The sequence below is a fragment of the Lagenorhynchus albirostris genome, chromosome 1 (assembly GCF_949774975.1).
Source record: "Lagenorhynchus albirostris chromosome 1, mLagAlb1.1, whole genome shotgun sequence".
In the NCBI taxonomy this organism is placed as follows: domain Eukaryota; kingdom Metazoa; phylum Chordata; class Mammalia; order Artiodactyla; family Delphinidae; genus Lagenorhynchus; species Lagenorhynchus albirostris.
This window is the reverse complement of record NC_083095.1, coordinates 27,734,042-27,760,139: the sequence shown is the minus strand read 5'-3', so window position 1 is coordinate 27,760,139 and position 26,098 is coordinate 27,734,042. Positions and strand designations below refer to the sequence as shown.

General features: G+C 46.9%; 1 protein-coding gene and 1 long non-coding RNA gene across 4 annotated transcripts; one reads left to right on the top strand and one right to left on the bottom strand.

Annotated features, from left to right (window-relative positions):
- Positions 1–1,436: 1,436 nt before the first annotated feature.
- Positions 1,437–21,322, top strand: DLST (dihydrolipoamide S-succinyltransferase). The gene is made up of 15 exons (XM_060137160.1): positions 1,437–1,554; positions 2,131–2,164; positions 4,773–4,821; positions 7,590–7,645; positions 7,784–7,858; positions 8,078–8,133; positions 8,632–8,743; positions 10,250–10,405; positions 10,779–10,855; positions 12,665–12,762; positions 16,126–16,256; positions 17,655–17,728; positions 18,037–18,120; positions 18,523–18,690; positions 19,725–21,322. Exons 1-15 carry the CDS (start codon positions 1,492–1,494, stop codon positions 19,857–19,859), a joined length of 1,368 nt encoding a protein of 455 aa, XP_059993143.1. The 5' UTR covers positions 1,437–1,491; the 3' UTR covers positions 19,860–21,322.
- Positions 21,323–22,585: 1,263 nt separating this feature from the next.
- LOC132512879 (uncharacterized) lies at positions 22,586–25,999 on the bottom strand. 3 transcript variants are annotated; one of them, XR_009538390.1, is made up of 3 exons: positions 25,911–25,999; positions 24,428–25,011; positions 22,586–24,160 (listed from the first exon to the last, which is right to left on the bottom strand). It is a non-coding gene; the product is annotated as an uncharacterized LOC132512879 (long non-coding RNA). The 3 variants fall into 3 exon arrangements; XR_009538394.1 differs by having other exon boundaries at positions 24,428–24,898; XR_009538398.1 differs by having other exon boundaries at positions 24,428–24,715.
- Positions 26,000–26,098: the final 99 nt, after the last annotated feature.

Here is a 26,098-nt window from a genome sequence, read left to right as displayed (position 1 = left end):
TAGGGCTTCTGCTCATCCCTCCAGAATTGCAGTGGAAGTGCTTTCAGGGTTTGGGTGAGTGAAGGCATCGTAAAGCTCCTAAGGACCAGGCAAGAAGACTCAGCTAAAGAAACCAACGTGAGTAGGCACCAAGTGGCTCATTCATTCTTAATTCAAACTGAAGCTTATAGAACACCTTTTCTATTAGGAAGGCAAACTATCAAAGTGGATACTCAGGGGCCTGGGGCTTTAAGGGGAGGAGAAACTAAAGAGTAGAGGGAGTGCTACCTGCTTTCACTTTGAAGCATGGTCTGCCCAAAGCTGGGAGGCCCAAATTCAGCCCACAAATATTTATTGCACACCTAAACTGTGACAGTCTCTGTTCTAAGGGCTGGGGATACATTATACTTCAAAAACAAGCAAACAGACTCATAGAGAAAGAAATCTTATTTGTGGTTACCAGAGGTGAGGGAGGTGGGGGAATTGGATGAAGGTATAAACTTCCAGTTATAAGATAAATAAGTACTAGGGAGGTAACGCACAACATGATAGATTAACACTGCTGTATGTTATATATGAAAGTTTTTAAGAGCATAAGTCATGAGTTCTTATCACAAGAAAAAAAATTTTTTAATTTCTCTAATTTTGTACCTATATGAGACAACGGATATTCATTAAACTTTTTGTTATAATCACTTCATGATACACATAAATCATTATGCTGTATATCTTAAACTTACACAGTGCTACATGTCAATTATATCGCAACAAAACTGTAATTTTAAAAAATTGCTGGGGATACATCAGTGAACCAGACAAGGTCCCTAATCTTATGGATTTTATATTCTGGGGGTAGAGTGACAAATGAATGGCCTTCAAAATGTACAGGATGTATGGGGAACAATTAGCTCAGCTGGAGACAGTTTGAGTTGGCACTATGGCAGATCAGGAGATGTGGATGCAGAAGTCAGTCTACTTGGTGAAGATCTTCAGCTCGGTTAAAGGGCAATGGGAGCCCTTTAGAGGTTCCTTGGGGTTCTGTTTCTTTGTTCCGGTGTTAGGGAGCGAGGCAAGTGATTATTGCTTTTTTCAATATTTGAGGAACCTGAGGCTTAGGAAGGCAATGTCACCTGCCCAAGGCCACACAAGTGTAAGATAAGGCAGGCAAGTCTGCCAAGGTCCGAGTCCGAAGCCCATGCCGCCTTCGGCTCTTTTCCAGTAGTGCAGAGGAGGAACGGCGCGGTGCCCCTGGGTGCCAGGACAGAGGGGCACCTTCGGGAGGACCGGCCCCGGCCGGCTGGCAGCGCGGCAGCCTCACCAGCGCGGACAGCTGGCTTGAGGCGGTGGCAGCTCCGCGCTGCCCGTCGGTTCCCCCCGCCCGCCAGTGGTTCGCTCCGAACACCCCTCCCCGAGCGGCGGGTGCCGCGGCCCGCCCCGCTTCCGGTTGTTGCCGGGCCCTATATCCGGTGGCCGCCTGCCCTCCGCTCCGCCGCCTCCGCCACCGCCGGCGCGATGCTGTCCCGGTCCCGCTTCCTGTCCCGGGCGTTCAGCCGCTCGCTCTCCGCCTTCCAGAAGGTATGGTACGGCCGGGCCGGGGCCCCGGCGGGTGAGAAACTCGCCGGCGGCGGACGGGCGGCTTGGGGACAGGGGCGTGGCGCCCCGGCCAGGCCGGGCACCAAGGGCACTGGGACTCGGAGGCCGCGGGCTGGGCGGCCCAGAGCCGCTGTTGCCCTCGGGGCCGTCTTGCGGAGCTCACCGGCCCGTCGCCTTCCCGAGACAGCCGGCGCCCCGTCCCCTGCTGGACCCCACCCTCCGCCCGGGCGGAGGAGCCGCCTTAGAGCCGCGCCCGCCCCCGCACGAGACTCAGAGTTCGGGAGGAGGCGCCGCGGAAGCCCCGACGGGATTCGGGGGCCCGTTTCCTTTCTGTTTAAGTTGGTGGATATCAATCCGGTTGGGAAGTTGAGATAGTTTGGCAGGCCCCGTGTGCTGACGGACTGAGAGCCCGCCCAGGCTGTTGCCTTCACCTTTTGGAGTCATGAGATTCGCCTGTCACCGGCACCTGGGCAGCTTTGAGTCTGTGCTTGAAAGAGAAAGCTGTTTATTCTCCCCTTTCGTCTTGGGTGACGTCGATAATGTCTTCTTTCTCAACAGGGGAACTGCCCTCTAGGGAGACGTTCCCTGCCTGGTAAGTTCTGCCCTTGCCGTCACCTAAAATGCTCTCCTCCTGGGCAGAGCAGTATGCGAGGAAATCGGGGTGCCTGTGTTTCTTCGCATCGTGTTCAGATAGATAGAAGTGAAACAGGTGTTGTTTAATAACAGCTATCATTTATTCATTTAGCACTTAGCTACTCAGTATCTGCTGAGTGTCAGGCACCATGCTAGGCCCTCACAAGGGATCCAGCAGTGATGGGTTCTCGCCCTCCTGGAGCTTACAGTCTAGTGGGAAAGACAAAATGTAAATTGCTAAACAAGTGAACTATTGTGAATCTTGGTTAAATGCTGAGAAGGAAACATACGAAGCTGGACACTAAAGCTGTGACCCAGAGGATGTGACAGGCCAGCCGGATGAAAAGCAGGAGAAAGAAAGAGAATAGCATGTACAAAGTCCCTGAGGAGGGAAAAGCTTGGCAGTATTTTGGAACTGGAAAAAGGGTGGTTTGGCCAGAGCATTTTAGTTGAGGGAGAGAGTGGCATGAGGTAGAAGATGGCATAGAGACTAGCGAGAATTTAGGTTTTATCTCAACAGTTCTTTATATGCGTGGCATAAGTATTTGTTGAATGAGTTGATCTTTTTGTGGGCATTCTGTGTGCCAGGCATTGTTCTGAGTGCTTTCTGTGCATTTTTTCAGTTAATCATCAAGAAAGAGTAAAAGAGGTGTTTTCTCTATTTTACAAATGTATAACTCAAGACTTAAGAGAGGTTAAGTGCCTTGACCAAGGTGATGCAGCCAACTATTGGTCAAGCCAGGTCTGCCTATTCCTCAGCCCGAACTCCTAACCCACCATGTTATCATTTACTCATATAATCAACAGATTATTGAATTCTTACTACATGCCAGGCAGTGTGCTACGTGACAGGGATAGAGGTGGTCTCTACCCTCCAGGATCTTAGGGGCTACTTGGAGAGATAACAAATATATATTTATGCATACCTAAGGACATAATTACATTGTGATTACTATAAAGGAGAAGTGGAGTGTAATGAGAGGATGGGATGATGTAGCCAGGCTTGGGAGGGTGGAGAGTGTGGTGGCAACGTCAGTAAAGGCTTCCCCAAAGAAGTGACATTTAAGCTAAGTCTTGAAGAATACATAGGAGTTGGCCAGGAGAACGATATTCTAAACAAAGGGGATTGCTTGTGCAAAGGTTTTCAGGCAGGAAGAGACTTGACCGGTCATAGAAATGGAAAGGAAGCCTGTCTGGGAGGGCTAGACAGGAATATGGAAAGTTTTTGGACTTTATCCTTAGAGTCATGAGATCATAGGCACCTAGCACAGTGTTCGCTCATAGTGGACTCTCAGTAATAAACTTTTTAACTTGGAATTTTGAAAAATGTCAGTAAACATTTTCTCCACTTCATAGATTGGCAGGACAATGGGAAGAGCCTTGTATTTGGGGGTTGCGTTGTGGTTCAGGGCTTCTCCTTGGGCTAGTCACTTAACCTCCAGAAGCCCTGCTTATATATGAAACGGGAGTAATGGCAGATGGTCATTCCACTTCAGGGAGTTGTGAGACACAAAAATCAAAATGAGGTCATTACGTGAAAGCTTTTTATAAACTCTTAAATGCTGTACAAATGAAACTTGCTATAGGATGAACTCTAAATTGGAGTTAGGGTTCCAAAAATCAGTAAGGGCTGCTGACTGTTCTAGCTCAAATATATGCTGTGTTTGGGATTTGTACTGCAGCATCATTGGTTACTGGATATAGAGGTGACTTAACTTGCCTCTGAAACCCTGGGGGTGTTTGTAAGGAGGAGGGCACAAGAGAGAATTGTCTCCCATTTGGTGTTTACCGTGCCCGTGGTTCAGAAAGAGTTGTTAATAGATCTGAAAAAATAAGACACATGAAAGAATATAATCAGGTGAAGCAGATATAGTAATTAGTTGTCAGTTGAAGAAGTGCAGTTATCTGTGATAAGGACAATTGGTGGGGCAGAAAGGAGCTCCCACCTTGTTGAGTATGACCAGAGTGGAAGGCCTCGGGAAGAGTGTAGGAAGACAATAAACTGAAAGGAGGGACAATGATTTGCTCAGTCCTAGAGCAAGCTGGAGACCTTAGGCCTGAAGTAGCCTAGTCTTTGCTACTGGGGTTCAGGCAACAAGACTTCCTGCTCAGTGCATTTTAAGTAACCAGGGAAACAAACTCAGATCAAACATTCCCACTGCTTCTCTGATTAGGCTATATGTAGTCACAGGATAAGCCATCATGTGTCTTTTTCAAGCTTCAATTGTATTTGAAGTCTTGGGGAGTAGAGCATTTTATTATGAAAACATAAAGGGATAATGCAAGTTTATGAGTTTTAAGATAAATAAGATTATAGAATTCTCCCCTTTCTTCCTCAAAGCCATTCCCACCCGAAGTCCCACATGCCTGTTGTTCTCTGCCATTACTATTGCTATGGTGGAAAAGTTTAAGAAGCAGGACTCTGTGTGATAAAGATTATGTTGTTGCCTGCTGTTGATCCTGTTCTACCTCAGAGTTAGGGGGTGAACAGACTTCTTTTCCATTCCCAGCAGGTATCCTGTATAAGATAAAGAGTTGTTGGTTAAGAGTTGTTTTGTTTCTTGCAGGGATCTCCTTATGTCAGGGACCAGGTTACCCTGACAGCAGGAAGACTGTGTAAGTATCACTGGGAAGCACAGATATGTGGACATGGGGTATTTAAGACACCAGTTGAACCATCTGCTGTCTTAACTGTCTTTCAAGCCCAGTAATCAAGCTGGTTATGTTGAGTCCCTCTACCTAATCTTGATGTTAATTTATGACATGTGCTTGAGCTTCAGCCCCATGTTAAGTGCTGGACCAGGAGTGTGTCTGTCCTGAGGTGTTTAGATTATAATGAAAGTGAAGCTGGAATCCTCTTTTTATGGGAATAGATATAGAAGGGTGCTCCTAAATATTCTGGTTGGATACAAGTGAAGCGGAGGGACTGGAGGTTACATTTATTGTGGAGATTAAGAGCATCTGTTTGGTTGCATGGTTACTCATTTTAGAAACAGTAAAAGCAGAAGACTAGTCAGTTGAGTCATGGGACTTTGCCTAGTTCAGAGGGAATGCTATTATTGCATAATGCAAAGTTTGGGGAAAGGCCACCCATGTGTGTTTCAGATTAACTTCTGCTTATGAATGTTGCTTAATGCTACTTTGCATTCCAAGTATTTTCAGGGTGGTGGTAAGAGGATGCTCTTTAGTTACCTGTTGAGCAGCTGTCAAGCTATTTTCTCTACAGGTAGGATCTTCAAAATGAAGGGTGAGCAGATTGGCTCCTTCTTCACTGTGCATTACAAGCATAATCCCATTGTAAATGTTCTTTTTGCTGTTTCTAAGTATTCTACTGTTAACATCTAATACTTTTGTAATTTAAAAGTTATTTAGGGAGATTCAAAATGTGTTACTCATCTGCAGTTTAAATGAAAAGTGGAGCAGCCACAAATCCTATGCAATAAATGCAATAAATAACTATTCAAAAGTAAATTATTTTAAAATACCCTAAACTTTGAGGGATAAGGATCACACATTAGGGTATTACTCTCATAACTGTTTTTGTGTTGTATATTGTCTTTTTTCATGAATAAGGTACCCATTTTACTTAAAAATCTTTTATTGTAAAACTATTTTTGGTTTTATGTTTTTATTTAATAGCTTATAAATATACATGGTTCAGAAGTAAAATGAGTGTCCATGAGAAGATTTTTTCCTGTTCTCCGGTGCCACCAAGTTTCTCTTCCCAGAGGCAGCCAGTGCTCCATGTTCTCGGGTGTCCTCAGAGAGCAGTCTCTGCATTTATACATTACCTGTTAGTTCTTGCCTACGAACATGTACCTATACATGGTTGTAAACTGTTGGCAGAACACTTTGTGTTCTGTATTTTTTTAATAACATACATTTTCCCCTTGATTTTACATAGACCTTATAGTTATTTTGAAATTATAAAAATAAAAATATCAAAAGGCAACTTAAATCTGTTATACTTTTCTGTTATAAAGATGCTTATGGTAGAATATTCAAACAGTCCTGAAGTGTAGAAAGTGAAAGTCCCCATCAGTCCAAATCACTCTTCCAAAATGTGTGTGTATGTAACAGATAACCATAGATACCATATATATCTACGTTTCCCACTCTCCAGTGGTAACCACTATTAATGATTTTGTGCATACAAGGTAATATATATATATATTTTTTGTGGTACGCGGGCCTCTCACTGTTGTGGCCTCTCCCATTGCGGAGCACAGGCTCTGGATGCGCAGGCTCAGCAGCCATGGCTCACTGGGCCCAGCCGCTTCGCGGCATGTGGGATCTTCCCAGACCGGGGCATGAACCCGTGTCCCCTGCATCGGCAGGCGGACTCTCAACCACTGCGCCACCAGGGAAGCCCTACCTTGCTCTTTTGAAGTTCCTCTTGAATGAGTCCAGAATGGACTGATATGCTGCCTCCTGGCAAGAGAACAGATTAGGAGATACTGTATCAGTTTTTTGGTGTTTTGTTTGTTTGTTTGTTTTGCATATAACACTTTGTTTTACTTGTTAACTGTCTCATCTTGCTGTCCTATATAAATCTATAATCGTGTGGACAGAAATTCTGTTGTATGTGGCACAGTGGCATGTACCCTGAGGACACACAATTTATCTTACTTGCATTTAGTTAAGAAAAAAACGTCATCAGGAAGCTGAGTCCTTTTGGTGGGTATGCAAAGGGCCAAGATGCTATCTTTTTCTTCAAAGACCCAAACTAGATCTGTTCTGGGAGAGCTGGCATTTCACTGCAGCACATTTCACTCACCCAAGGGACTCACTGTTTAAGGCACCCAAGTCATCCAGGCTTTGCTCTAGACATGCTGAGTCAGAATCTCTGGGAATGGGGCCTAGACATGTATGCTTTGAAAAAGTTCTCCCAGGTAACACTGATGGGCACTCCTAGTCAAGAATCACTGATTTAAAGGGAAGGTGGGGCTTCTGTGGTGGTGCAGTGGTTGAGAGTCCGCCTGCTGATGCAGGGGACGCAGGTTCGCGCCCCGGTCTGGGAGGATCCCACATGCCGCGGAGCGGCTGGGCCCGTGAGCCATGGCCGCTGAGCCTGCGTGCCCGGAGACTGTGCTCCGCAACGGGAGAGGCCACAACAGTGAGAGGCCCGCGTACCGCAAAAAAAAAAAAATAATAATAATAAAAAATAAAGGGAAGGTGAAAGAATCTAAAAAAGAGTGGATATATGTATAACTGATTCACTTTGCTGACAGCAGAAACTAACACAACATTGTAAATCAACTATACTCCAATAAAAATTTAAAAAATGAAAATAAAAAAGGGAAGGTGACCCGTGATGCCTTATCTAGACTAAAATGTGAGTGAATCACCTGTTAAAGGAGTTTACTTTTATGTTTGTTTTCTAGCATTAACAGCGGTAGTGTCTTCAGTGTTCGCTTTTTCAGAACTACAGCGGTGTGCAGTAAGTACCTTCAGCTCCCTACCTTATTGGGAATGGAGTTTTAATGGGAAGAACAACAATTGACTGAATTTAATTAAAGAAAAAAATTAAAAAGGAGAAATGTGGACTATGTGATTTTTTTTCCCCCTCTTTTACTAGAGGATGATGTGATTACAGTCAATACCCCAGCATTTGCAGAATCTGTCACAGAAGGGGATGTCAGGTGGGAGAAAGGTAAGATTTAGTGCCTTCTCACTTCTTAAGTTTAAATACTTTTGAAAAGTCCCCTTTACCCCCACGATAATCAGTGGCTCCACCCTTTTCTTTACCTGCAGTGTACTTTCCCCTGGCTTTAGGAAAGGGGTCTTGTAACACACCTGCCAATGGGGATTTTGTGGCTACTGGAGGGTTCCCCCCTGCACCCTAAGAGGTAGCCTTTGACTATCTTTTCAGCTGTTGGAGACACAGTTGCAGAAGATGAAGTGGTTTGTGAGATTGAAACTGACAAGGTAGGCTTGTCCTATTAGTACCAACTTTTCATGGTCTCCCCTTGGTTTCTTAACCTAATGAAAGGAACAGGGACTTAACTGTTGGTTATAGATAATTTTTAACTGCCTCAGTTGTAAAATTGTTGGAATAGCTCATTAAAAAGAAAACATTAAAAGTTTAATTTTAGATTGTTCTAGGTGTATGTACTATGTACTTTAATAGCTTTAGTTTTATAGCTTTTGTGTGTGTGTGCATGAGCTGTTTCCAGTTGTTTTTATGTATCACTTGGAAACACATTAACTGAATCTTGCTTTAGTGTTCTGAGAAAGGACAGAAAGGGTGAATCTTCACAGTAGCATTGATTACTCTTACTCTGAAAGTGTGGCCTTGGTGTTTCTATATACAGGGTCTTGTGTATCTGTGTTGCAACTCTTGTGACTCATTTGAGATTCTATACAATTAATTTTCTAATGCTGAGTAAAAATTTGGACTCTTTCTCCATCTGTCTTCTTTTCAAGACATCTGTGCAGGTTCCATCACCAGCAAATGGCATGATTGAAGCTCTTTTGGTACCTGATGGGGGAAAAGTAGAAGGAGGCACTCCTCTTTTCACACTCAGGAAAACTGGCGGTAAAGAAGTTCTCCTGGTTGTCAAGGTCTCCAGTGTTCCCCCTTGGAACTGGGGCTGAGCATAATATACTAATTCCTTTATACCTCAAAGACCATTTGGCATTCCCTCTGCCCTTTTTGAGGCAGTAAGAGGGGAGCTATTTATATTGTGAACTTTAAATGTCAAGTTTTAGAAGAAAAGGGTATTAAAAAAGTAAAGCTCATAATACTCTGTTCTTTATTGTGCTGGACCTTTTCTTAAATAGGAATGAAGAAGATTCTAAAGACAGTGATTTCCCCCCACCCCAACCCCGGCGTCAGAGTCACATGGAGGCTTTAAAAATAATACAAATGCCTAGATTCTGAGTCCCAGGGATTCTGATATATTAAATCTGGGGTTTTCAGATCCTGGTTATCTTATCATAGTTTTCATTGTTGTTGTTGTTGTTGTTTTTAACGCTCTCCAAGTGATTCTGATACACAGCTAGGGCTGGGAGCCACTCTTCTAAAACGAGAAGTAGTATTTCATCCTGTCTGTTATAGAGAATTTGGTGTAGTTTTTTCATATCTATTCTCTCATAACATTTTTTAGGGAGAGTTGGATTTCTCTTGGGAAGAAATGAGAAATAAGGAAATGAATTTGTACTGGATCTCACAGCCAGTATTAGAGATTAGAAAAGAACTTTCTGATTCTTAATTAAATGCTGTAACTACTAAAGTATTTTTTTCATTGTTAAGATAGTTAAGCAGAAAGATGGTAGATTGCATCGTTATGATTGATCAGGGCAAGACCAGAAGCCCAGAATGGAAACAACATACAGTAGAAGGCTAGGGGATAAGATTGATTCTTCTAGTTGGAGAATTTCATCTTCTGATCATTCCTTAAGAGAATGTTCTTCTAATTTAAATGTAAACCCAGATGTGATGTCCAAATTGGTAAAATCAGAAATATTTAAAGTTGTGAATTTATATTGCTTGACCATCTCATTGGTTTATAAAGTTACCCTAGATAAAATGCTTTGAAGTCTTCAGTCTAAATGTGCCCTTGATTATTTAAACTTTTAAGTTTTAATAGTTAAGAGTATTCTCCCACATGGGATGTTAAAATAGAAGAGGAGACGATCAGTATTACCATAACTAGAAAGGTGTTGCTCTTATGTGTGTATTTTAACATCTTAAATTACCTGGGTTTCTTTTGCTTTGAAGTTTACATTACCATGGACTTCAGTAGGTGCTTTGAAAGTACTGGCTGAATTTGATGATCAGTAGATATTTGTGAAATCAGGAAGGCAGCTGAATTAAGTCAGTTATCTAATGTAGGACATCTAGGAGCCCTGGGGAATAGAAGCATAGTGCCTTAAATCATTCTGTGTATCTCAAAGCTTTACATGTATAGCAAATACTCAGGAAGCATTTGTTAATTGATTGGAGATAGAGCTTTTGCTGCTAAATTCTACTTAGTATCTGCAATTTGGTTGCTTTCCATTCTAGATAGTGCCAATGGCATCTATTTTTCCTGTTTTTCAGCTGTTCCTGCTAAGGCCAGGCCAGCCGAAGCTCCTGCTGCCGCAGCCCCAAAAGCAGAACCTGCAGCATCGGCAGTTCCTCCTCCCCCTGCAGCATCTGTACCCACTCAGATGCCACCAGTGCCCTCGCCCTCACAACCTCTCACTAGCAAACCAGGTAAGCCTCTGGCTCCCACGTGTCTTTATGTGGGAGAACAACATCTCATCTTATGTTCCCTCACAGTCTAAGACTAATTACGGCTCTGAACAGGCTCCACTGTCTGCTTTGTAGAAAGAATTCTAGACTTTGTATCAGAAGACCTGATACAAAGGGTTTGCATCTCAGCTTTTTAGCTGAGTGTATAGCTGTGTGACTTTAGGCTAGTTATTTAACTTCTCTGAGCAGATTGTTCGTTCGTGAAGTAGGAATGATAGTAATTCACCTCAGCATATCTTGAAGATTAAGTGACAGTACGGTATGAAAGCACTGGCATGTACTCAAGTAAATGTTTCTCATTTTCTGATGCAGTGTACCCTTTCTTCATTTTCAGTGTCTGCCGTAAAACCCACTGCTGTCCCTCCAGTAGCTGAGCCAGGAGCTGGCACAGGTCTGCGTTCAGAACATCGGGTAAGTCTCTGAGGACCACTTCCAAGAAAGAAGCCGAGGGGCAGTGCTGAGATTAATGGAGTGGGTATGCTCTGCCTACGTTTGAATGGCTGGCAGCTGATTCCCTTGGCCTTGACAAGGAAATTGAGTTTAGGATGCGACTTGTTCAGCGACATGACTGTCAAATGACAGGACTAGAACCAGAGGTCTTCTGAACACTTGTCCATTGGTTTTTCCCACTTTGTTATGCCAGCAGCGAGATGCTGTGGGTGAGTAAGATATACGCAGGGGATGGTAGCCTAGTGACGCATCCCTTCCCTCCCATGATAACGCATACTTCAGAGAGGTGGTTTAGTGAGCTCTATTCCTATACTTCCGGGATACTTAGCTGAGGGCTACCCAGTGGCAGTCAGGAGCAGACATAAGACCTCAAGGAAGTATGGTCAAGAGGGTGGGTTCCTCTGCCTGAGAATACCTCCTAAAAATACTATAGCCTCAAAAGTTTGTTGCCTCTGAGTTTCCATTCCACCAGTAGCTATTCTCGTGCAAGTCTTTATTACCAGAAATTTCCCTTTGTGCAATGACTCCTGGGCTGGCTAGCCCTACCCCACACTCTTCCATAAATTGGTTTTGGTTTTTAAATCAAACCATATCCGAGGCCTCTATTCTTTTTTTTTTTTAATAGAAACATCTTTTTTGGAGTATAACTGCTTTACAATGTTGTGTTAGTTTCTGCTGTATAACAAAGTGAATCAGCTATATGCATACGTATATCCCCATATCCCCTCCCTCTTGCGTCTGCCACCCTCATCCCACCCCTCTAGGTGGTCACAAAGCACCGAGCTGATCTCCCTGTGCTGTGCGGCTGCTTCCCACTAGCTATCTGTTTTACATTTGGAAGTGTATATATGTCCATGCCGCTCTCTCACTTCTTCCCAGCTTACCCTTCCCCCTCCCCGTGTCCTCAAGTCCATTCTCTACGTCTGTGTCTTTATTCCTGTCCTGCCCCTAGGGTCATCAGAACCATTTTTTTTTTTAGATTCCATATATATGTGTTAGCACACGGTATTTGTTTTTCTCTTTCTGACTCCACTCTGTATGACAGACTCTAGGTCCATCCACCTCACTACAAATAACTCAATTTCATTTCTTTTTATAGCTGAGTAATATTCCATTGTATATACATGCCACATCTTCCTTATCCATTCATCTGTCGATGGACTCTTAGGTTGCTTCCATGTCTTGGCTATTGTAAATAGAGCTGCAATGAACATTGTGGTACATGACTCTTTTTGAATTATGGTTTTCTCAGGGTATATGCCCAGTAGTGGGATTGCTGGGTCATATCGTAGTTCTATTTTTAGTTTTTTAAGGAACTTCCATACTGTTCTCCATAGTGGCTTATCAATTTACATTCCCACTAACAGTGTAAGAGGGTTCCCTTTTCTCCACACCCTCTCCAGCATCTGTTGTTTGTAGATTTTTTGATGATGGCCATTCCGACTAGTGTGAGGTGATAACCTCACTGTGGTTTTGATTTGCATTTCTCTAATGCTTAGTGATGTCGAGCAGCTTTTCATGTGTTTGTTGCAGGCCTCTATTCTTGGTCAAACTTCAGGCACATCTGAGTGGGTAGTTTGTGTTTCCTTGTTCTTGTACAGAGGAGCAAGGCCACCACAGGAAAGAGGAAGCCTGGATCTCTCCCTGTATTTAGATACTACAGTCTGTCCTTATCCACTCCTAGCAAGCCCAGTGCTCCCTCAGACTAAGTGCGAAGGGTTAGGTCCAGAGAGACCAGGTGGTCAATACTTGTCCCACTTTCCCTTTCAGGAGAAAATGAATAGGATGCGGCAGCGCATTGCTCAGCGTCTGAAGGAGGCTCAGAATACCTGCGCAATGCTTACCACTTTCAATGAGATTGACATGAGGTGAGAGCTCTAGTCCTCTTCCTCCCTGTGCCCATTTTCTTGGAGAACACTTGAACTTGCCCAAGTCCCTACCTAGTGCTGATTCTAAAACTAACTTAACAGGAAAGAAGTACTTCTTTGCAGTGCTTGTTGACTTACACAGAGTGACCCACTGGTTTCACTCTCTAATCGACTTTCCTAATACTGTGCCTGCCTCCTCTGTGACCTAAAAAACTTAGCCTTTTACTTTTATACCTGAATCTTGTGATTTCTGATAAACGAGGCTGGTAATAGTCTTAAAATCTAATGACTACTGTCGAGCTGACAAGTAGGGAGATAGGGCATCCAGGCTGACAAGGCTCCCCTAGGGATACAAAATCACTTGACAGCGTGTCCAGAGTCAGGCGCCATACCCTGCTTCCTTCTCACTGGGACTGCTCCTTATGTGTGTTCCTAAGCGACTCAGAATTGAGTGGGTGGAAAGGCATAGGCTTGTCGTATCTTTCACCTTTCCCAGCTTTGATAATGAAATGGGAAGCAAGTTGTGCTTTTAAAGAAGAACTTCAGAATTAACCAAAGGGGCTAATTCAGTATACCCATTTCTGTAGTGAGCTAATCGTTGACTCACTTATCTTCTTCAAGACTTTGATGTTTATAGGTGTCAGGACTGTAGGGAAGAGAATGTAGTTAAAGTCAACAAACAGTTTTTGAGTGCTTACTGTGCACAGTATATTACACTATATTTGAGGGGGATGCAAAGATGAGTGAAAAAGAGCCCTTACCTTCATAGAGCTACCATCTTGCTTAGATAAATAGAAAGTAAAATCTCTAGTGTCAGTATCAGGAGGATACAAAACGTATGAAGTGGAGAAGAGAATGAGATCATTTGTTTATGAGGTGACAGGGTGGAGGTAGGGATCAGGAAAGGCTTCCTGGAGGAAAGAGATTTTTAATAGACCTTAAAGAACGACTAGCACTTTGACATAGTGGAGGAAGGTCATTCCAGAAGATGTTAACAATATGGACCTGGCACAGACAGGAAAGTACATGACACATTTGAGAAACAATCGCTGTGAGAAATATGTGTAAGAAAGAATGGTAGAGAAAGTTGGATCCATACTTCAGAATGTTTTAAGTGCCAGGGTAAGAGTTCGTAGTTAACACAGGAGGTGAAATCATCAAGTCTTCAGGTCATCTCTTTGTTTTTTATTTTTGTCCCAAGTGTTTAGTCTGTGAATCTACATTTCATTAAGGAAATTCGTCTCCTTTGGAAGGAGTCTGAGAAGTGTAGAGAGGGGAGTGTGCTGTGGCACTCACAGAGTAGGACTCTGTGGCCCATTTCAATAGATGTCATACATTCTATGGTGAAGCTTCCCAAAAGACTGGATGTCATTCAAGCCAAAGATTTCTCTCATATCCATAGGATGTAGGGAAGGACCTTGACTAATGAATCACAAGGGCTGCAGCTTATGTTTCAGTGCATTAGGGCCAAATTGTACACAAATCGAATTGGGCTTTGAAATTCTACCCAATTCCTTAAGACAAAACATGTAAATATTTGTGGCCTTGAAAGATGCAGTTGGCCCAACAGCTTTGATTGAAGGTAAGTACAATAGCTGGATCTCCTTTCAGCAGCTAATCGAAGTGTCACTTAATGATGGCCTGGGGTCTTACTGCAGTCAGTAATCTGGTTTAGACTGAGTGCCCTTTGGGTCTTGCACTGATCAGCTAACCCATAAGGGGCCTTTCTGAGACCTTCTCCTCTCCCCTGTTGTCCCAGCCTCTGCCTGCAAGGGCAGAGCTCTGAAATAGAAACTACTTAATGACCAGACAATAGCATTTGGGCAGTTTTGAGAGCAGAGATGTTTATCACTCCTCTTTCCCTCTTCTGCAGCTCTTGTGTCTTGGGAACCAGTAATGTCTTTAGGGTGGTAATCCTAGCACTAAATGAGGTTAGACTCAGGAAAACAAAACATTTTAAAACCAATCAGTCTCCCTAGGAAAACTTCCCTTTTAAAAAACAAAAGGTCTAAAGGGGGGAGTTAAAGTTATATCATCTTATCTTTCGTGCTAATGTCAAATTAGGCCATTATAGAGAGAAAGGGAGAATTGAGCATTTGGGCCTAAGATAAAGTTAAATTCGATTTCCATCTCGGAACTGTATTCCCATAAATACAGAGGTTTCTGCAGCAAAATGATGGGAAAGCCATTTCCCACTAACTCTGTTGCACATGTGTTGTATGTATGTGAAAAACCAGCCCCGAAGGAACAAAGACTGGTCACCTTGCAAAGGCTTCTTAGGGGCCTTGCTGCTTGTACTTTAAAAAGCTTAGATCCGCACATGGTCACTTTTCTAAATACCAGGGAAACCACGTCCATCAAACTAATCTTAACAGCAGGAACTGTGTCTTTATTATCTTTATATCTTGGTGCCCTGCATTGACCCCCACGTGTGGTGGGTGTTAGTACCTGTTTGAAGGAACAAACGGGGGCTTCCCTGGTGGCGCAGTGGTTGAGAGTCCACCTGCCGATGCAGGGGACACGGGTTCGTGCCCCGGTCTGGGAAGATCCCACATGCCGCGGAGCGGCTGGGCCCGTGAGCTATGGCCGCTGAGCCTGCGCGTCTGGAGCCTGTGCTCCGCAACGGGAGAAGCCACAGCAGTGAGAGGCCCGCGTACCACAAAAAAAAAAAAACGGTAGAAGGAACAAGCGGATGGAACTGCTAACTCTGGGGAGATGAATGAATCTACTGACTTTCTCGTGAGCCTAAAACAACACTGGATTATACCCATCCACAGATAGTCATGACTGCTTTTGCTCCCATGAAGCCCATGCACCTGTGGGGCTTTGGGGTTTATTTCATCTTCACTAGTTAGGAGACAGGAGGAATGTCACAAGGAAGTCATAATCAGGTTTGGTGGTATTTTGAAAATAAATGAGACAGAAAGAATGGTGCTTACTTTGCGGACTTTGTTTATGCTTAAAAAAAAGCTTTTTTCGGTGTGGATGGCTCATGATTGTAGTGTAGCTGGAAGTCACTTTCTTGTCCAGGGTGAGGATGTTGCTGTGCTGTCTGAGCTCTCGTTCATATTGTCTGTAACTGAAATCTTTGACTTCTGGAACACAAAGGAGCCCTGTAAAGGGCTCAATCTACCTTAAAGACAGATTGGATCCGGTTCCTTTGCGTCCAGGTTTTGTAAAGGAATAAAGTTATTGTGTTGACCTCTAGTGGACTATTTCAAAACTTGAACTTAGGTAGTTGGTCCACAGTAAGGGAATAAAGCTTACGCAGCTGTGTACACAGAGTTAGAAACCAGTATGAAAGTCAGAATTGAGGCTGCTTTTGTGGTCAGTTTGTTTTGTAATGTTAATGTGTCTTTGCAGTAACATCCAGGAGATGAGGTCTCGGCACAGAGATGCTTTTCTGAAGAAACATAACCTCAAACTAGGCTTCATGTCGGCATTCGTGAAGGCCTCAGCCTTTGCCTTGCAGGAGCAGCCTGTTGTAAATGCAGGTGAGTTTGTGGTGGCTAGAATCACAGAGGTCCTGGGAGGTGTGCGTGTAAACACACACCTGCTCCCACACACAGACACAAAGACGGCGGTCGACAGACTAAGACTTCTTATTTCATACGTGTGAAAACTTGAGTACCTTCCCTGGGGATTTCTTGACTCACCTTCCCAAATGGACGTCATGATTACCTCCTCCCCCGCAGCTGGACAGAACAGGTTCTCTTCACAGTGCATAGCCTGGCAGCTGCTGTGGTGACAGGCAGTTCTGAGCCAGGCCAGCCATCCAGGCTTCTCGTGTCAGTGTGGAGACTTGTGTTCTGGCTGATGCCCACCCTCCCACAAGCCCTATTATCTTGGGACCTGACTCTTACACCTGGCATAGCTCCAGGGTGACCTTTGATTTCTGGTCAGTGGACCTCATTGGGAGGCCTTGGGCCTGGCCCCTCTTTCCTGGACTTGGTGCCCATTTTCCTTACTTTTTGCTCACCTACATCATTGGAATGTTGACCTAACAAGCAGTTCTCTTTCCCATTGAGACAATTCTCTGTTCCCTGGAAGATTAGAGAGGACAGTGGCACTTCTGCAACCCTCAGCAGTGCAGGGTCCCTAAAAGTCTAGAAATAGAAGTCCTAGTCCCTTCCGCCAAGTGGTGTGCCCTAAGGTGGGTGGAAGGGCTTTGTTTCACCCTGATGTGTATCTCTTTATTTCTTCCATTCTTCTTATGCTTCCTGATGACTCTCTCCATCGCTTCTGCCTACACATACATGTAGGCATTTCTCAGAGTTCCCCTGACCTCTTTCTCACTTTACATGCTTTTCCCGGGGTGTCTTATCTGTAATACAATGCAGACTTTCTATGAAAAAGATTCCCAAGCCTGTATTTTCTCATGAGCACCAGACCTAAATTTTTAGCTGCTGGTTTGCTCTCTCAGACCACCCTGCTTCCTACCGAGTCTCCTAGAAAGAGGCTTGCCTTCTTGTTGAGAGTGGGCAGCAGAATGGGCAACATCCCCATCCCCCCACTTCCTTTACTAATTTGCCCTTTTTGGGAACACTTTTTAAACCTGCCGTTAGCTAAGGGAGGGCTGGAGTAGAGCTCGCTGACAAGAACTTTGGCACATACTTATCCTGTGTTAGCCTGTGTATTGATCCCTCTGAGGGCTGCCAAGGAAACGGATGCCCCTGTGCTCATGCTTAGTCAGGGCACTTGGGGGAAGTTACAGTTGGCTGGCATGGGAGTAAGAGGAGTGTCAGCTGCCACTTGTAATGTGGTGGGTTTTGTGCTAGTTGGTCACCCCACACTGTACCAAGCACCGTGGTTTTTTCCTCTATGAATGCAAATTTTTCCTTACTAGCCTAGGCCTAGGGAGTTGTATGTAATGTGTGTTTTCTCTCTCATAGTGATTGATGATACAACCAAAGAGGTGGTGTATAGGGATTATATTGACATCAGCGTTGCAGTGGCCACGCCTCGGGTATGTTGGGGCAAGAAGTGGGGAGCTCTGATCTTTGACTCTCTCCTTACCTGTGTGAAGAAGCAGACCCCTGGGAGAGATCTTTCCTGTAGTTCTGTCTTTTTAGAAGGGAGTTACTAGAAGAGTAACCTGTTTTTGACCATACCACGTTCTTCTATCTCTGGCAAGCCTAAATATTTTAGACTCTGTTAATCACGAGTCTGGGGGATATTCTGGGGGAGGGGAGACCATAGGCTTGAATCAAGAGAGTTATAACTATAAAGGGTACTATTAATTTGCAACTGAAAAGAACTTTTCACTCTCATCAGGGTCTGGTGGTTCCCGTCATCAGGAATGTGGAAACTATGAATTATGCCGATATTGAGCGAACCATCAGTGAACTGGGAGAGAAGGTAAAATGGAAAGGATGGTATGAGGGGCTGGGCAGGTCAGGGAAGAGAGCCTGGGGAAGGCTGGGCCAGTGAGCGGTGCTCAGGGAGCTGGAACCTCACTTTCTTCTGAAAGGAGTGTGTGGCCCCTGTGAACAGCAGTCACAAGCGAGAGCTGAAGTACAGCTTCCTGGTGGAGCTTATCGTGCTCTTACGACTGAAGAGCTCATCAGAGGAAACCACAGAAAAGAAAAGATTCTGAAGTCCTTTCCCCTGGTGGAGCACTAGTCATAGGCATCTCAGCTGAATGCTTTCGCGTTAAAGCTAGACCTTGGATTGTTGATCTTAGATATGAGCCTTCTGGACTTCCTTTAGGTGAAGAAAGCTGGGTTGACCTTACCTTTCAATTGTAAAATCTGTTTTTAGGCCCGGAAGAATGAACTTGCCATTGAAGATATGGACGGTGGTACTTTCACCATCAGCAACGGAGGCGTTTTTGGCTCACTCTTTGGAACGCCCATCATCAACCCCCCTCAGTCTGCCATCCTGGGCATGCATGCCATCGTTGATAGGCCAGTGGTCGTGGGAGGCAAGGTAGGGAACATCACCATTAATGTCCTAGCAGCTAGGCGATAAGGAGAGGTAAGTCTAACTAGATGCTCATTATAAAAGATTCGCTATACTTTCAGGCATAAGTTGCATCTCCTAGTTTCTAATTACTAGCTGAGGCACTGGTTCTTAAATTGTGTGTGGAGTAGCAGCACCTGGGAACTTGTTGGAAATGCAAATTCTTGGACCCCTTCCGAGACCTAGTGAAGCAGAAAGTACAGATGATGCTGATGCACGTTAAAGTTTGAGAACCTTTGAGCTGAGAAAGCTTGCTCCTTCATCTGGGACTAGTCAACAGGCTTCATTCTCTAGGTGCTGTAGAGAGTGTGGGGATACAGTTGAAGACATGGTCCTTGCTCCTGGGGAACAGAGGACAGCAGGGCAGAGCCATCTACAAGCTGCCAAGTTGTAATGATGAGGCTTAGAGGTTTTCTGGGAGTTCACGGAATGAGGGCAAAGGGTCTGGAGCTGGCCCTAGAAGATATGTTGGTAGGAAAATGTTTTCTGGGACTCCTATGTTTAGAACCTTTTTGGGTCACTAACTCCTTTTTCAATCTAAAAATCATAGATCTTCCCTGAAAATGCTCATACACCCAACTTTGCATAGAGTTTCAGAGAATTTGTGGACCCCAGGATAAAAAAATTTTTTTTGTTGTTACTATAACCCCGAAGAAGCAACTGCAGGCAGCCAGAACTGAAGAGGAACTTCCCTGTAGACAGCAGACAAGTGAGAGGGCAGAGCATGGTGTTTTGTTTTCTTTTGTTTTGTGTTTTTAAAGGCAGTTGTAAGGAGACTCCTGTTTTCTTGGTTTAAGCTTTGAGTGTGGGAGCTTTGCACTCAGGGTAGGGCTTGGTCTTTGAATATGCTGTACGTATCCAGAAGCAGCAAAGCAGGAAAGGCTCTGCAACTGGGAACTTAACTATGGGCTGTGCTGTGTCATCTCCCCTTTCATCTGGGCTTTCTCTGCCCCGCTGCAGACAATGGGGCAGACAAACCTGTCGACCTCTCTTCTCTGTAGGTGGAGGTGCGGCCCATGATGTACGTGGCCCTGACATATGATCACCGGCTGATCGATGGCAGAGAGGCCGTGACTTTCCTCCGGAAAATCAAGGCAGCGGTAGAGGATCCCAGAGTCCTCCTATTGGACCTGTAGGAGGAAGCCATGCGCCCTACACATCAACCATGCAGGAACTGAAAACCAGTCTTCTCCCTGTCCCCTCACGGGCCCCGGGTTAGCCTGGTGACAGACAGGCATATGCTGTTGTTCTCAAGTAAGGAAACCAGGGCACTATGTAACCAGCAGTCACAGGTCTCTTGGTGTTCCTGCCAGGCTCTCTCCCTCTCTGCGCCGTTCTCTTACCCTCGAATATCTGATTTCCTTAGGCTTGAGGGAGAGAGAGAGCCTTAATGGATGCTCATTAATATTCCTGCCTTTCTCCATTAGCCCTCCGCTGAGATGATTTTGCTTCTCCCCCGTCCAGTATACCATAGGGAAACTGCCGGGGACCATGTGATTAAGTTTCTATCTCTTGAAAGTCTGTTCTCCAGAGATGCCTAGGAGGGTGCTGTGCCTCCCAAGCTCGGAGCAACCTCTGTCCTGGCTGTGCACGTCCTTACTCGGTTCCACCCGTGTGGAGGTATTGACCACAGGCCAGGAGGTGCTGCTTTGCTTCTTAAATGGCATCTTCATTCTCAGCTGTCACTGACTTCAAGCTGCCTCTTCTACCTCTTCCAGGAAGCACAGGCTGGGGGATCTGGAGGGGCAGGGGATGGGTAGGCAGTGTTGAGGGGGAGGACAGCTTCTGAGGTCAGAGGTTATAAATGAGACTGGAGCAGGGCCCAGGCCTGCCCTCACACTCTCCGTCATAGCTTTGTACCAGGAAGACCCATTTTGGCACAAGCATGCCCAGCTGTGGTTGTGCTGCCCTTTCCAGACCACTGGGACCATTCTACCACATGATTCTCATCTAGAGCAGATTCTAGCACATGGCAGGGAGACAGCATGTCACAACCAAGGGCTGGATGGCGCCTGGTAGAGATTGGAGTGAAGGAGGCATACTGTGGACTGGCTCACATTGTCTTGAGCTTTTAAATTCCATTGGTTTAAGCCTGTGGGCTGAAGAGGCAGTTCTGTTCCTTCCTGTATCATCGCCCTTAGGGAGCGGAGCCTTAGCGCTTCCTCCACAGAACACAGGTCTGGGAGAGGATGGATTGTGGTGGAAACCAGCCCAAGATGCTAGTGCACAGTGGGGAAATGGCCGATGTCACCTACGAGGTACTGCCTTGGGTCTGGACACAATCATTGGAATTCTTCGGAGGATGGTTAAATGCACACGTCTTGTCATGAAAGCTACTGGGCTTCATCGCTTCATATCCAACTGCATCCAGGCCTGAGGCTGCTGACACTTGACACAGGGAGCCATTTATTTAGTGCAGGGTGCCCATTGGTATTTTGAGCGAAGAAGCAAGGCCTGGGGGTTGGGGTAGGGGGAAGGGGTGGGAGCCAGTACCGAGTGCCTGCAGCATCTCCTATGTCTTCACTATTCAGAACTTGTAACTAAAATATTTAAAGAAACTGATTTTAAATGCAAATTAAAGGGCAAATGTTCGCAGACAGGGTTCCTGCTTCTGTACTTCTTTTGGTTACTGAGGTTGTGCAAGTCTCCAGCACTGTAACTGTCATTAGCACTGAAAGCCACGTAATGTCCCTCTCATCCAGAAAAGTGCCCTGGCTTCCTTCCAGGGCACTTCCTTCCTCGAACCTGGTGAGCCCGGCAAGCCACACTGTTGAAGAGAAACTGGTTCTTGCCTGCGTGAAGCCCCTTCAAACACCAACAGACATTTAGATTTTGGTGGCGTTGCCTTGCGTTATTTCTGGGATGGATGGGGGAGTGGTGGAGCAACATAGTTTCGCATTTTGCACTTGATTGCCACGTGGGTACCCAGATGCTCAAGGTTGATTTGAACAAATGAGGGTAGATCACCTCCTAGGAGCAAGTGGTGTGTGACGGCGAGTGGACGGTGTTGAGAGATAATCTGCGCTGACTACGTGTGATAGGCTTGATGGTGTCCAGGCTTAAACTCAGCCTGGCTTTTCCACACGCAGTCCCTGCCTGCTGATCTCGCTTGCGGTGATACCATGTTCATGTGAAGGTCTGTCACGGGAACAGAGTGGCTCCTAGAGGGTAGAACTAGAGCTAGTAGAAAAAGCTTGGGTTCAGTGAAAGGAAGAATTTTAGGTCAGGTTTGGGGCATGGAGCTAGAAGCTTTAATTTCTTTAGTAAACCTACAAAGGAGGTACATTTAGCCCCATTTTTATCAAATGGAAATAGACTGTACGCCCCTTAAGGGCTGGGACCACAGTATTCTAAACTCAGGGCCTAGCAAAGTGCCGGATGTGCAGTGTTCATTGCATGAATGAGGCCCAGAAGTTCCAGAAGCAACTTGCACTTTGTACAGTAGTTGGAGGTGCTCTGACCTGACTGAGGGAGTGTAGCGGAAGGAACAGACTTGGAGCGGGTTCCACCAGGCTCTGGCCGGGTCCTGTCATTTCCCTCTTTGAATTCCAGTTCTCAGGAGCCACCATCTGTTGAAGAGGTGACCGTGAGGGTTAGGTCCACTCCCCTGCACCACCCCCAGGCACCATGACCCTCTTCAAAGATGTCTTTTCCTGTTTTACTTCCCACGGAGCCCAGTGCTGCCACTTTCTGGGGGGCTCACAACTGCTCTGCTGGGTACAGGCTGGCGTGCTGTTCACTACCAGCCCTGCCTCCTCCTTCCTAGCAGGATCCAAGCACACTCTTGGTTATCATGGAGCTTGCTCTGGAGGAACCCTCCCATCTCCCCATCCCCTCTCATTGCGTTAATGAGGCAAGGACACCAGAGGCAACAGCAGGCTTTATTGGAGTCGGGGTGGAGGGACGTGGGCAAGCCCCAGGGAGAGCCAGGACCTTCCAAAGGCTGCACCTCCCACGTCCCCCAGACGCGTCCAGAGGGCCTGAGGAGCTTCGCGCCATGCCCACAACAGGTCCCCAGCCCCAGATTTAGAGCTGGGCCTTCACAGCCAGACTGGAGGGTGGTGTCAGAGGCGCCACCTGGTGGTGCCGGAGACGCAGGCGGGAAGGAGTTGGTGGAGATCTGTGGAAGTTTGTCTTAGATGCCACACCCCAGTGACAGGGTGAGTCCTGAGAGGAAGAAGGCCCCCAAATCTGGGGAGGGAATTGTCTTTGGGGATAACTACTTACCCCAGTTCTTCCGAGACCAGAAACATTTTGCTTCCGGCTAAAAGCTTGGGCCATCATTCCATGTGTTTTGTGGTTTCATTTCAAAAGGATATGAAGTCACAGTGGGCAGTGGATTGAGTGGACCCTCAAGACTAAAATGCAAAATGGTAAACAGGACGAACGTCCGAGAAGGGAGTCCTAGTGGGTACAACTTTTCTTCAAGTGGCTTCAGCCTGGAAACTGATTGGCGATCTCCCCTCAGACCCATGGGGCAGGTTTTCCTTTCTCTCCACATGGGTGGGCTAGCCGGGGAAGGGAGCTCTTTGTTTCCAAAATTTCTCTAAGTGGCAGAGCTGTGCCTTCCTCTCTCCCCCCATTCCTCTTTATCCTTATCTTCCTCCCCTCCTTTCCTTTTGCTCTCCAAAGTCTGTAATCACAAGATAAGGGGCATGGTCAGGAGGGGGGAATGGGTTGTCTCGTCCCATTCCCTCACCCCACCCCATGCCCACTACAGACTTCTTCCCTGCTTCCCCAGCCTCCCGACCCCCTGCAAAAGTAGCCTCTGGTGGAAGAGGCCCACTAGTTGCATGGTTAAGATGACCAGCCAGGGCAGCCCTGGTTTGGGACCACTAAGCCGGTGGACTAGTATCCTGAGGTGAGTCTCCAGAGACATCCCGAGTGGGGCACATGGCAGATAATGAGTCACAAAATTTCACGGCTCAGCAGGTGGTCAGTAGCTCAGAGCTAATGCAAAGGAAGGCACCTTTTAACATGGTAGGTCCAAGTTCAAGTCCAGGGTGTGCACTCAGCAGGTGACTGTTGACTGATGGGTGGAGGGGTTCAAGCTGCCTAACAGGCTGAGATCTCTCTCTCCCTCCCGCTCAGCACCATCTAGGAAGGGTTTCTCCAGGACGTGGCTGGGGGACTCCGTAGGCCCTTCCTGGTCAGTGAAGAGACTTCTGAGGCCCAAGGGAGGGGCCCGACCAGGAAAGGCAAGCTGCCTTTCATTCTTTGCCCGAGGGCCGCTGATTAGAATGGCCAGCTCTGGGTGGCAGGCAAAGAGAAGAGAGGAGATCCAGACCAGTCCAGCTGCTTCCACTGCCTACTCCACCCCCTCCGGTTACCCCACCAGTTTGCTCCACTGGATGGTGCTGAAAAAGGGGTGGGACTTGAGTTTGTTGACACCGCCGCCTCCAGCGCCCAGGCGCCCGGCGGGCTCAAACTTCAGCAGCTGTGGAGAAAGGCCCAGTCAGCACTGGGCAGGCCTTCCCAACCCCGTTGCTCCCAGCCAGCCCGGCCCACAGAACCCCCAGTGTTACCCTGGGAGACATTGGTGTTTGGCCACCAACATATAGAAATTTGTTGTCCCCATTAACCTCCTGCACCCACATCAGACACCTAATACGCTGGGCGGCTTGTTCACACACAGGGCTCTGTCCTCCCTTCTGTCCACCCTCAGGCCAAAGAAGCTGCCTGCTCCGGGCCGGCCACACCTCACCTCAGTCAGCAGGGAGGCTGCGGGGCGACTGAGCCACTCGGGCAGCTGGAGCTGGGTGTGGGGTTGGATTCCTGAGGGGTGGCTCTGGGACAGCGCCTGGGAAGACACATGGGGGCGACCCCAGGAGGGTCTGTACACTCCAGTGGCGGCCAGGTTTTATCTTTTTCCCCCTGTGTCACATCTCATGGGGATGGTGATGCTGCTGCTTGTTGCCTCTTGCTTTGGATCTACTGCATGTCAGGCTGCGGAAGATGCCTGAGACCCATTATCCGTAATTTCCACAACAACCTTCAGAGTAAGTATTACTACCCCCATTTTAAAGACAAGAAGCAGGCTCAGAGAGGTCAAGGGATTTGTGCTGAGTTCAGGGTTTGAACCCAGGTCCCTCTGGCTCCAAGCTTGCTGGAAACATCGGTCTTGGGTTGCAGTCAGGGCAGGCACTCTATCAGGAATAGCACTGAAACTTGTCTCCTTACAGAAAAAAAATTTGCGACTCATTTGACATGGCGTCCTACTGCCAGGGCCAAGGCAGGGCTGTGGTGAGGGAAGAAGGTAGGACCTCTCTGTGCTCCAGAAGGGTGCAGCTGCGGGGAGCAGAGAGGTCTGTCTGGAGGTCAGGAAGAGAGGCAAGAAGCGACCAGGAGGAAGGCCAGAAGCCCTGGTCTGGAGACGTGGTGGGAGGCCAAGAGGAGAGAGCCACTCTGTGGGGCTGTGTGCAGCCAGGACTCTCAAAGGCCCTGGCTACAGGACCAAACCAGGAGGGAGCCAGGAGGGACCAGTCAGATCTGGACTTCCGGTCACGCTGCATCCACTTGGGGCATTTCCTGCTCAAATGCAGTTTGGCCTCTCCCTGCTGCCCGACCTAACCAGCCCCAGGTGTGGCGTTGAGCTCACGAGGGAGGATGGAGGGCGGAGGTCATCATCCTGAGCAAGGGTACTTGCCAGGGGAACTTTAAGCTCTGGGTTGACCCAGGCCGGACAGGGCAGCTGCCAGCCTGGGATGAAGGAGGCCCTCTCTCTGGTCGTCCAGCCAAAGTCTGGGGGTTATAGCTCTGAAGGGTGTGGATGTGGGGAGTGAGCAGCGGGGAGAGGAGGCTTGGGGGATGATCCGGTGGCCTTCTAAGTAAAAGGGCTGTGTCAAACTCCACCCTCCCTCCAGATCCAGGCCCGGACGCTGTCTTCCAGAAACCTTCCCTGATCATCCCGACTCAACTCTCACTGAGTTGACAGTCTCCCTAGCTATAGCCACTCATCTGGCAGCGGTGCGAAGTGTGGCCATGGCCTGGGTGGGAGTGGCTTCCACGGTCTCTCATGGTCTTGGCGGTGGAGGCGGGAGCTGTGCTGGCAGAACACTGGGCCCAACGGCCAGGTCTCCGGGAACCAGACAGGCTCTGCCCCAACACCGACTGGCTGGACTAACCCCAGCCCCTCCTACATTCAGTGACACCCACGAGGCCCTACACCCTGCCCACACACCGCTCACCGTTCCCGTCAGCAGTTCATACAGCAGAGACCCAAAGCTCCACCAGTCGCAGGCTTCGGTCAGCTCAGAAATCCCACCCACCTCTGTGGGAACAAGAACATACGTGTCTCAGTCTCGCCTGCCCAAAGAGGCGTGTCTCCCCTCCACTCACCCTACCCAGGTGCCCCAGGTCCCTCCATCATCCTCAG

Bases quoted from the DNA above. Each gene is read 5' to 3' on its own strand.
- DLST (XM_060137160.1), top strand. From the start codon at position 1,492: ATGCTGTCCCGGTCCCGCTTCCTGTCCCGGGCGTTCAGCCGCTCGCTC. The intron at 8,134-8,631 runs GTAGGCTTGTCC...CTTCTTTTCAAG, and splicing joins GTGAGATTGAAACTGACAAG to ACATCTGTGCAGGTTCCATC. The intron at 10,856-12,664 runs GTAAGTCTCTGA...TTTCCCTTTCAG, and splicing joins GTCTGCGTTCAGAACATCGG to GAGAAAATGAATAGGATGCG.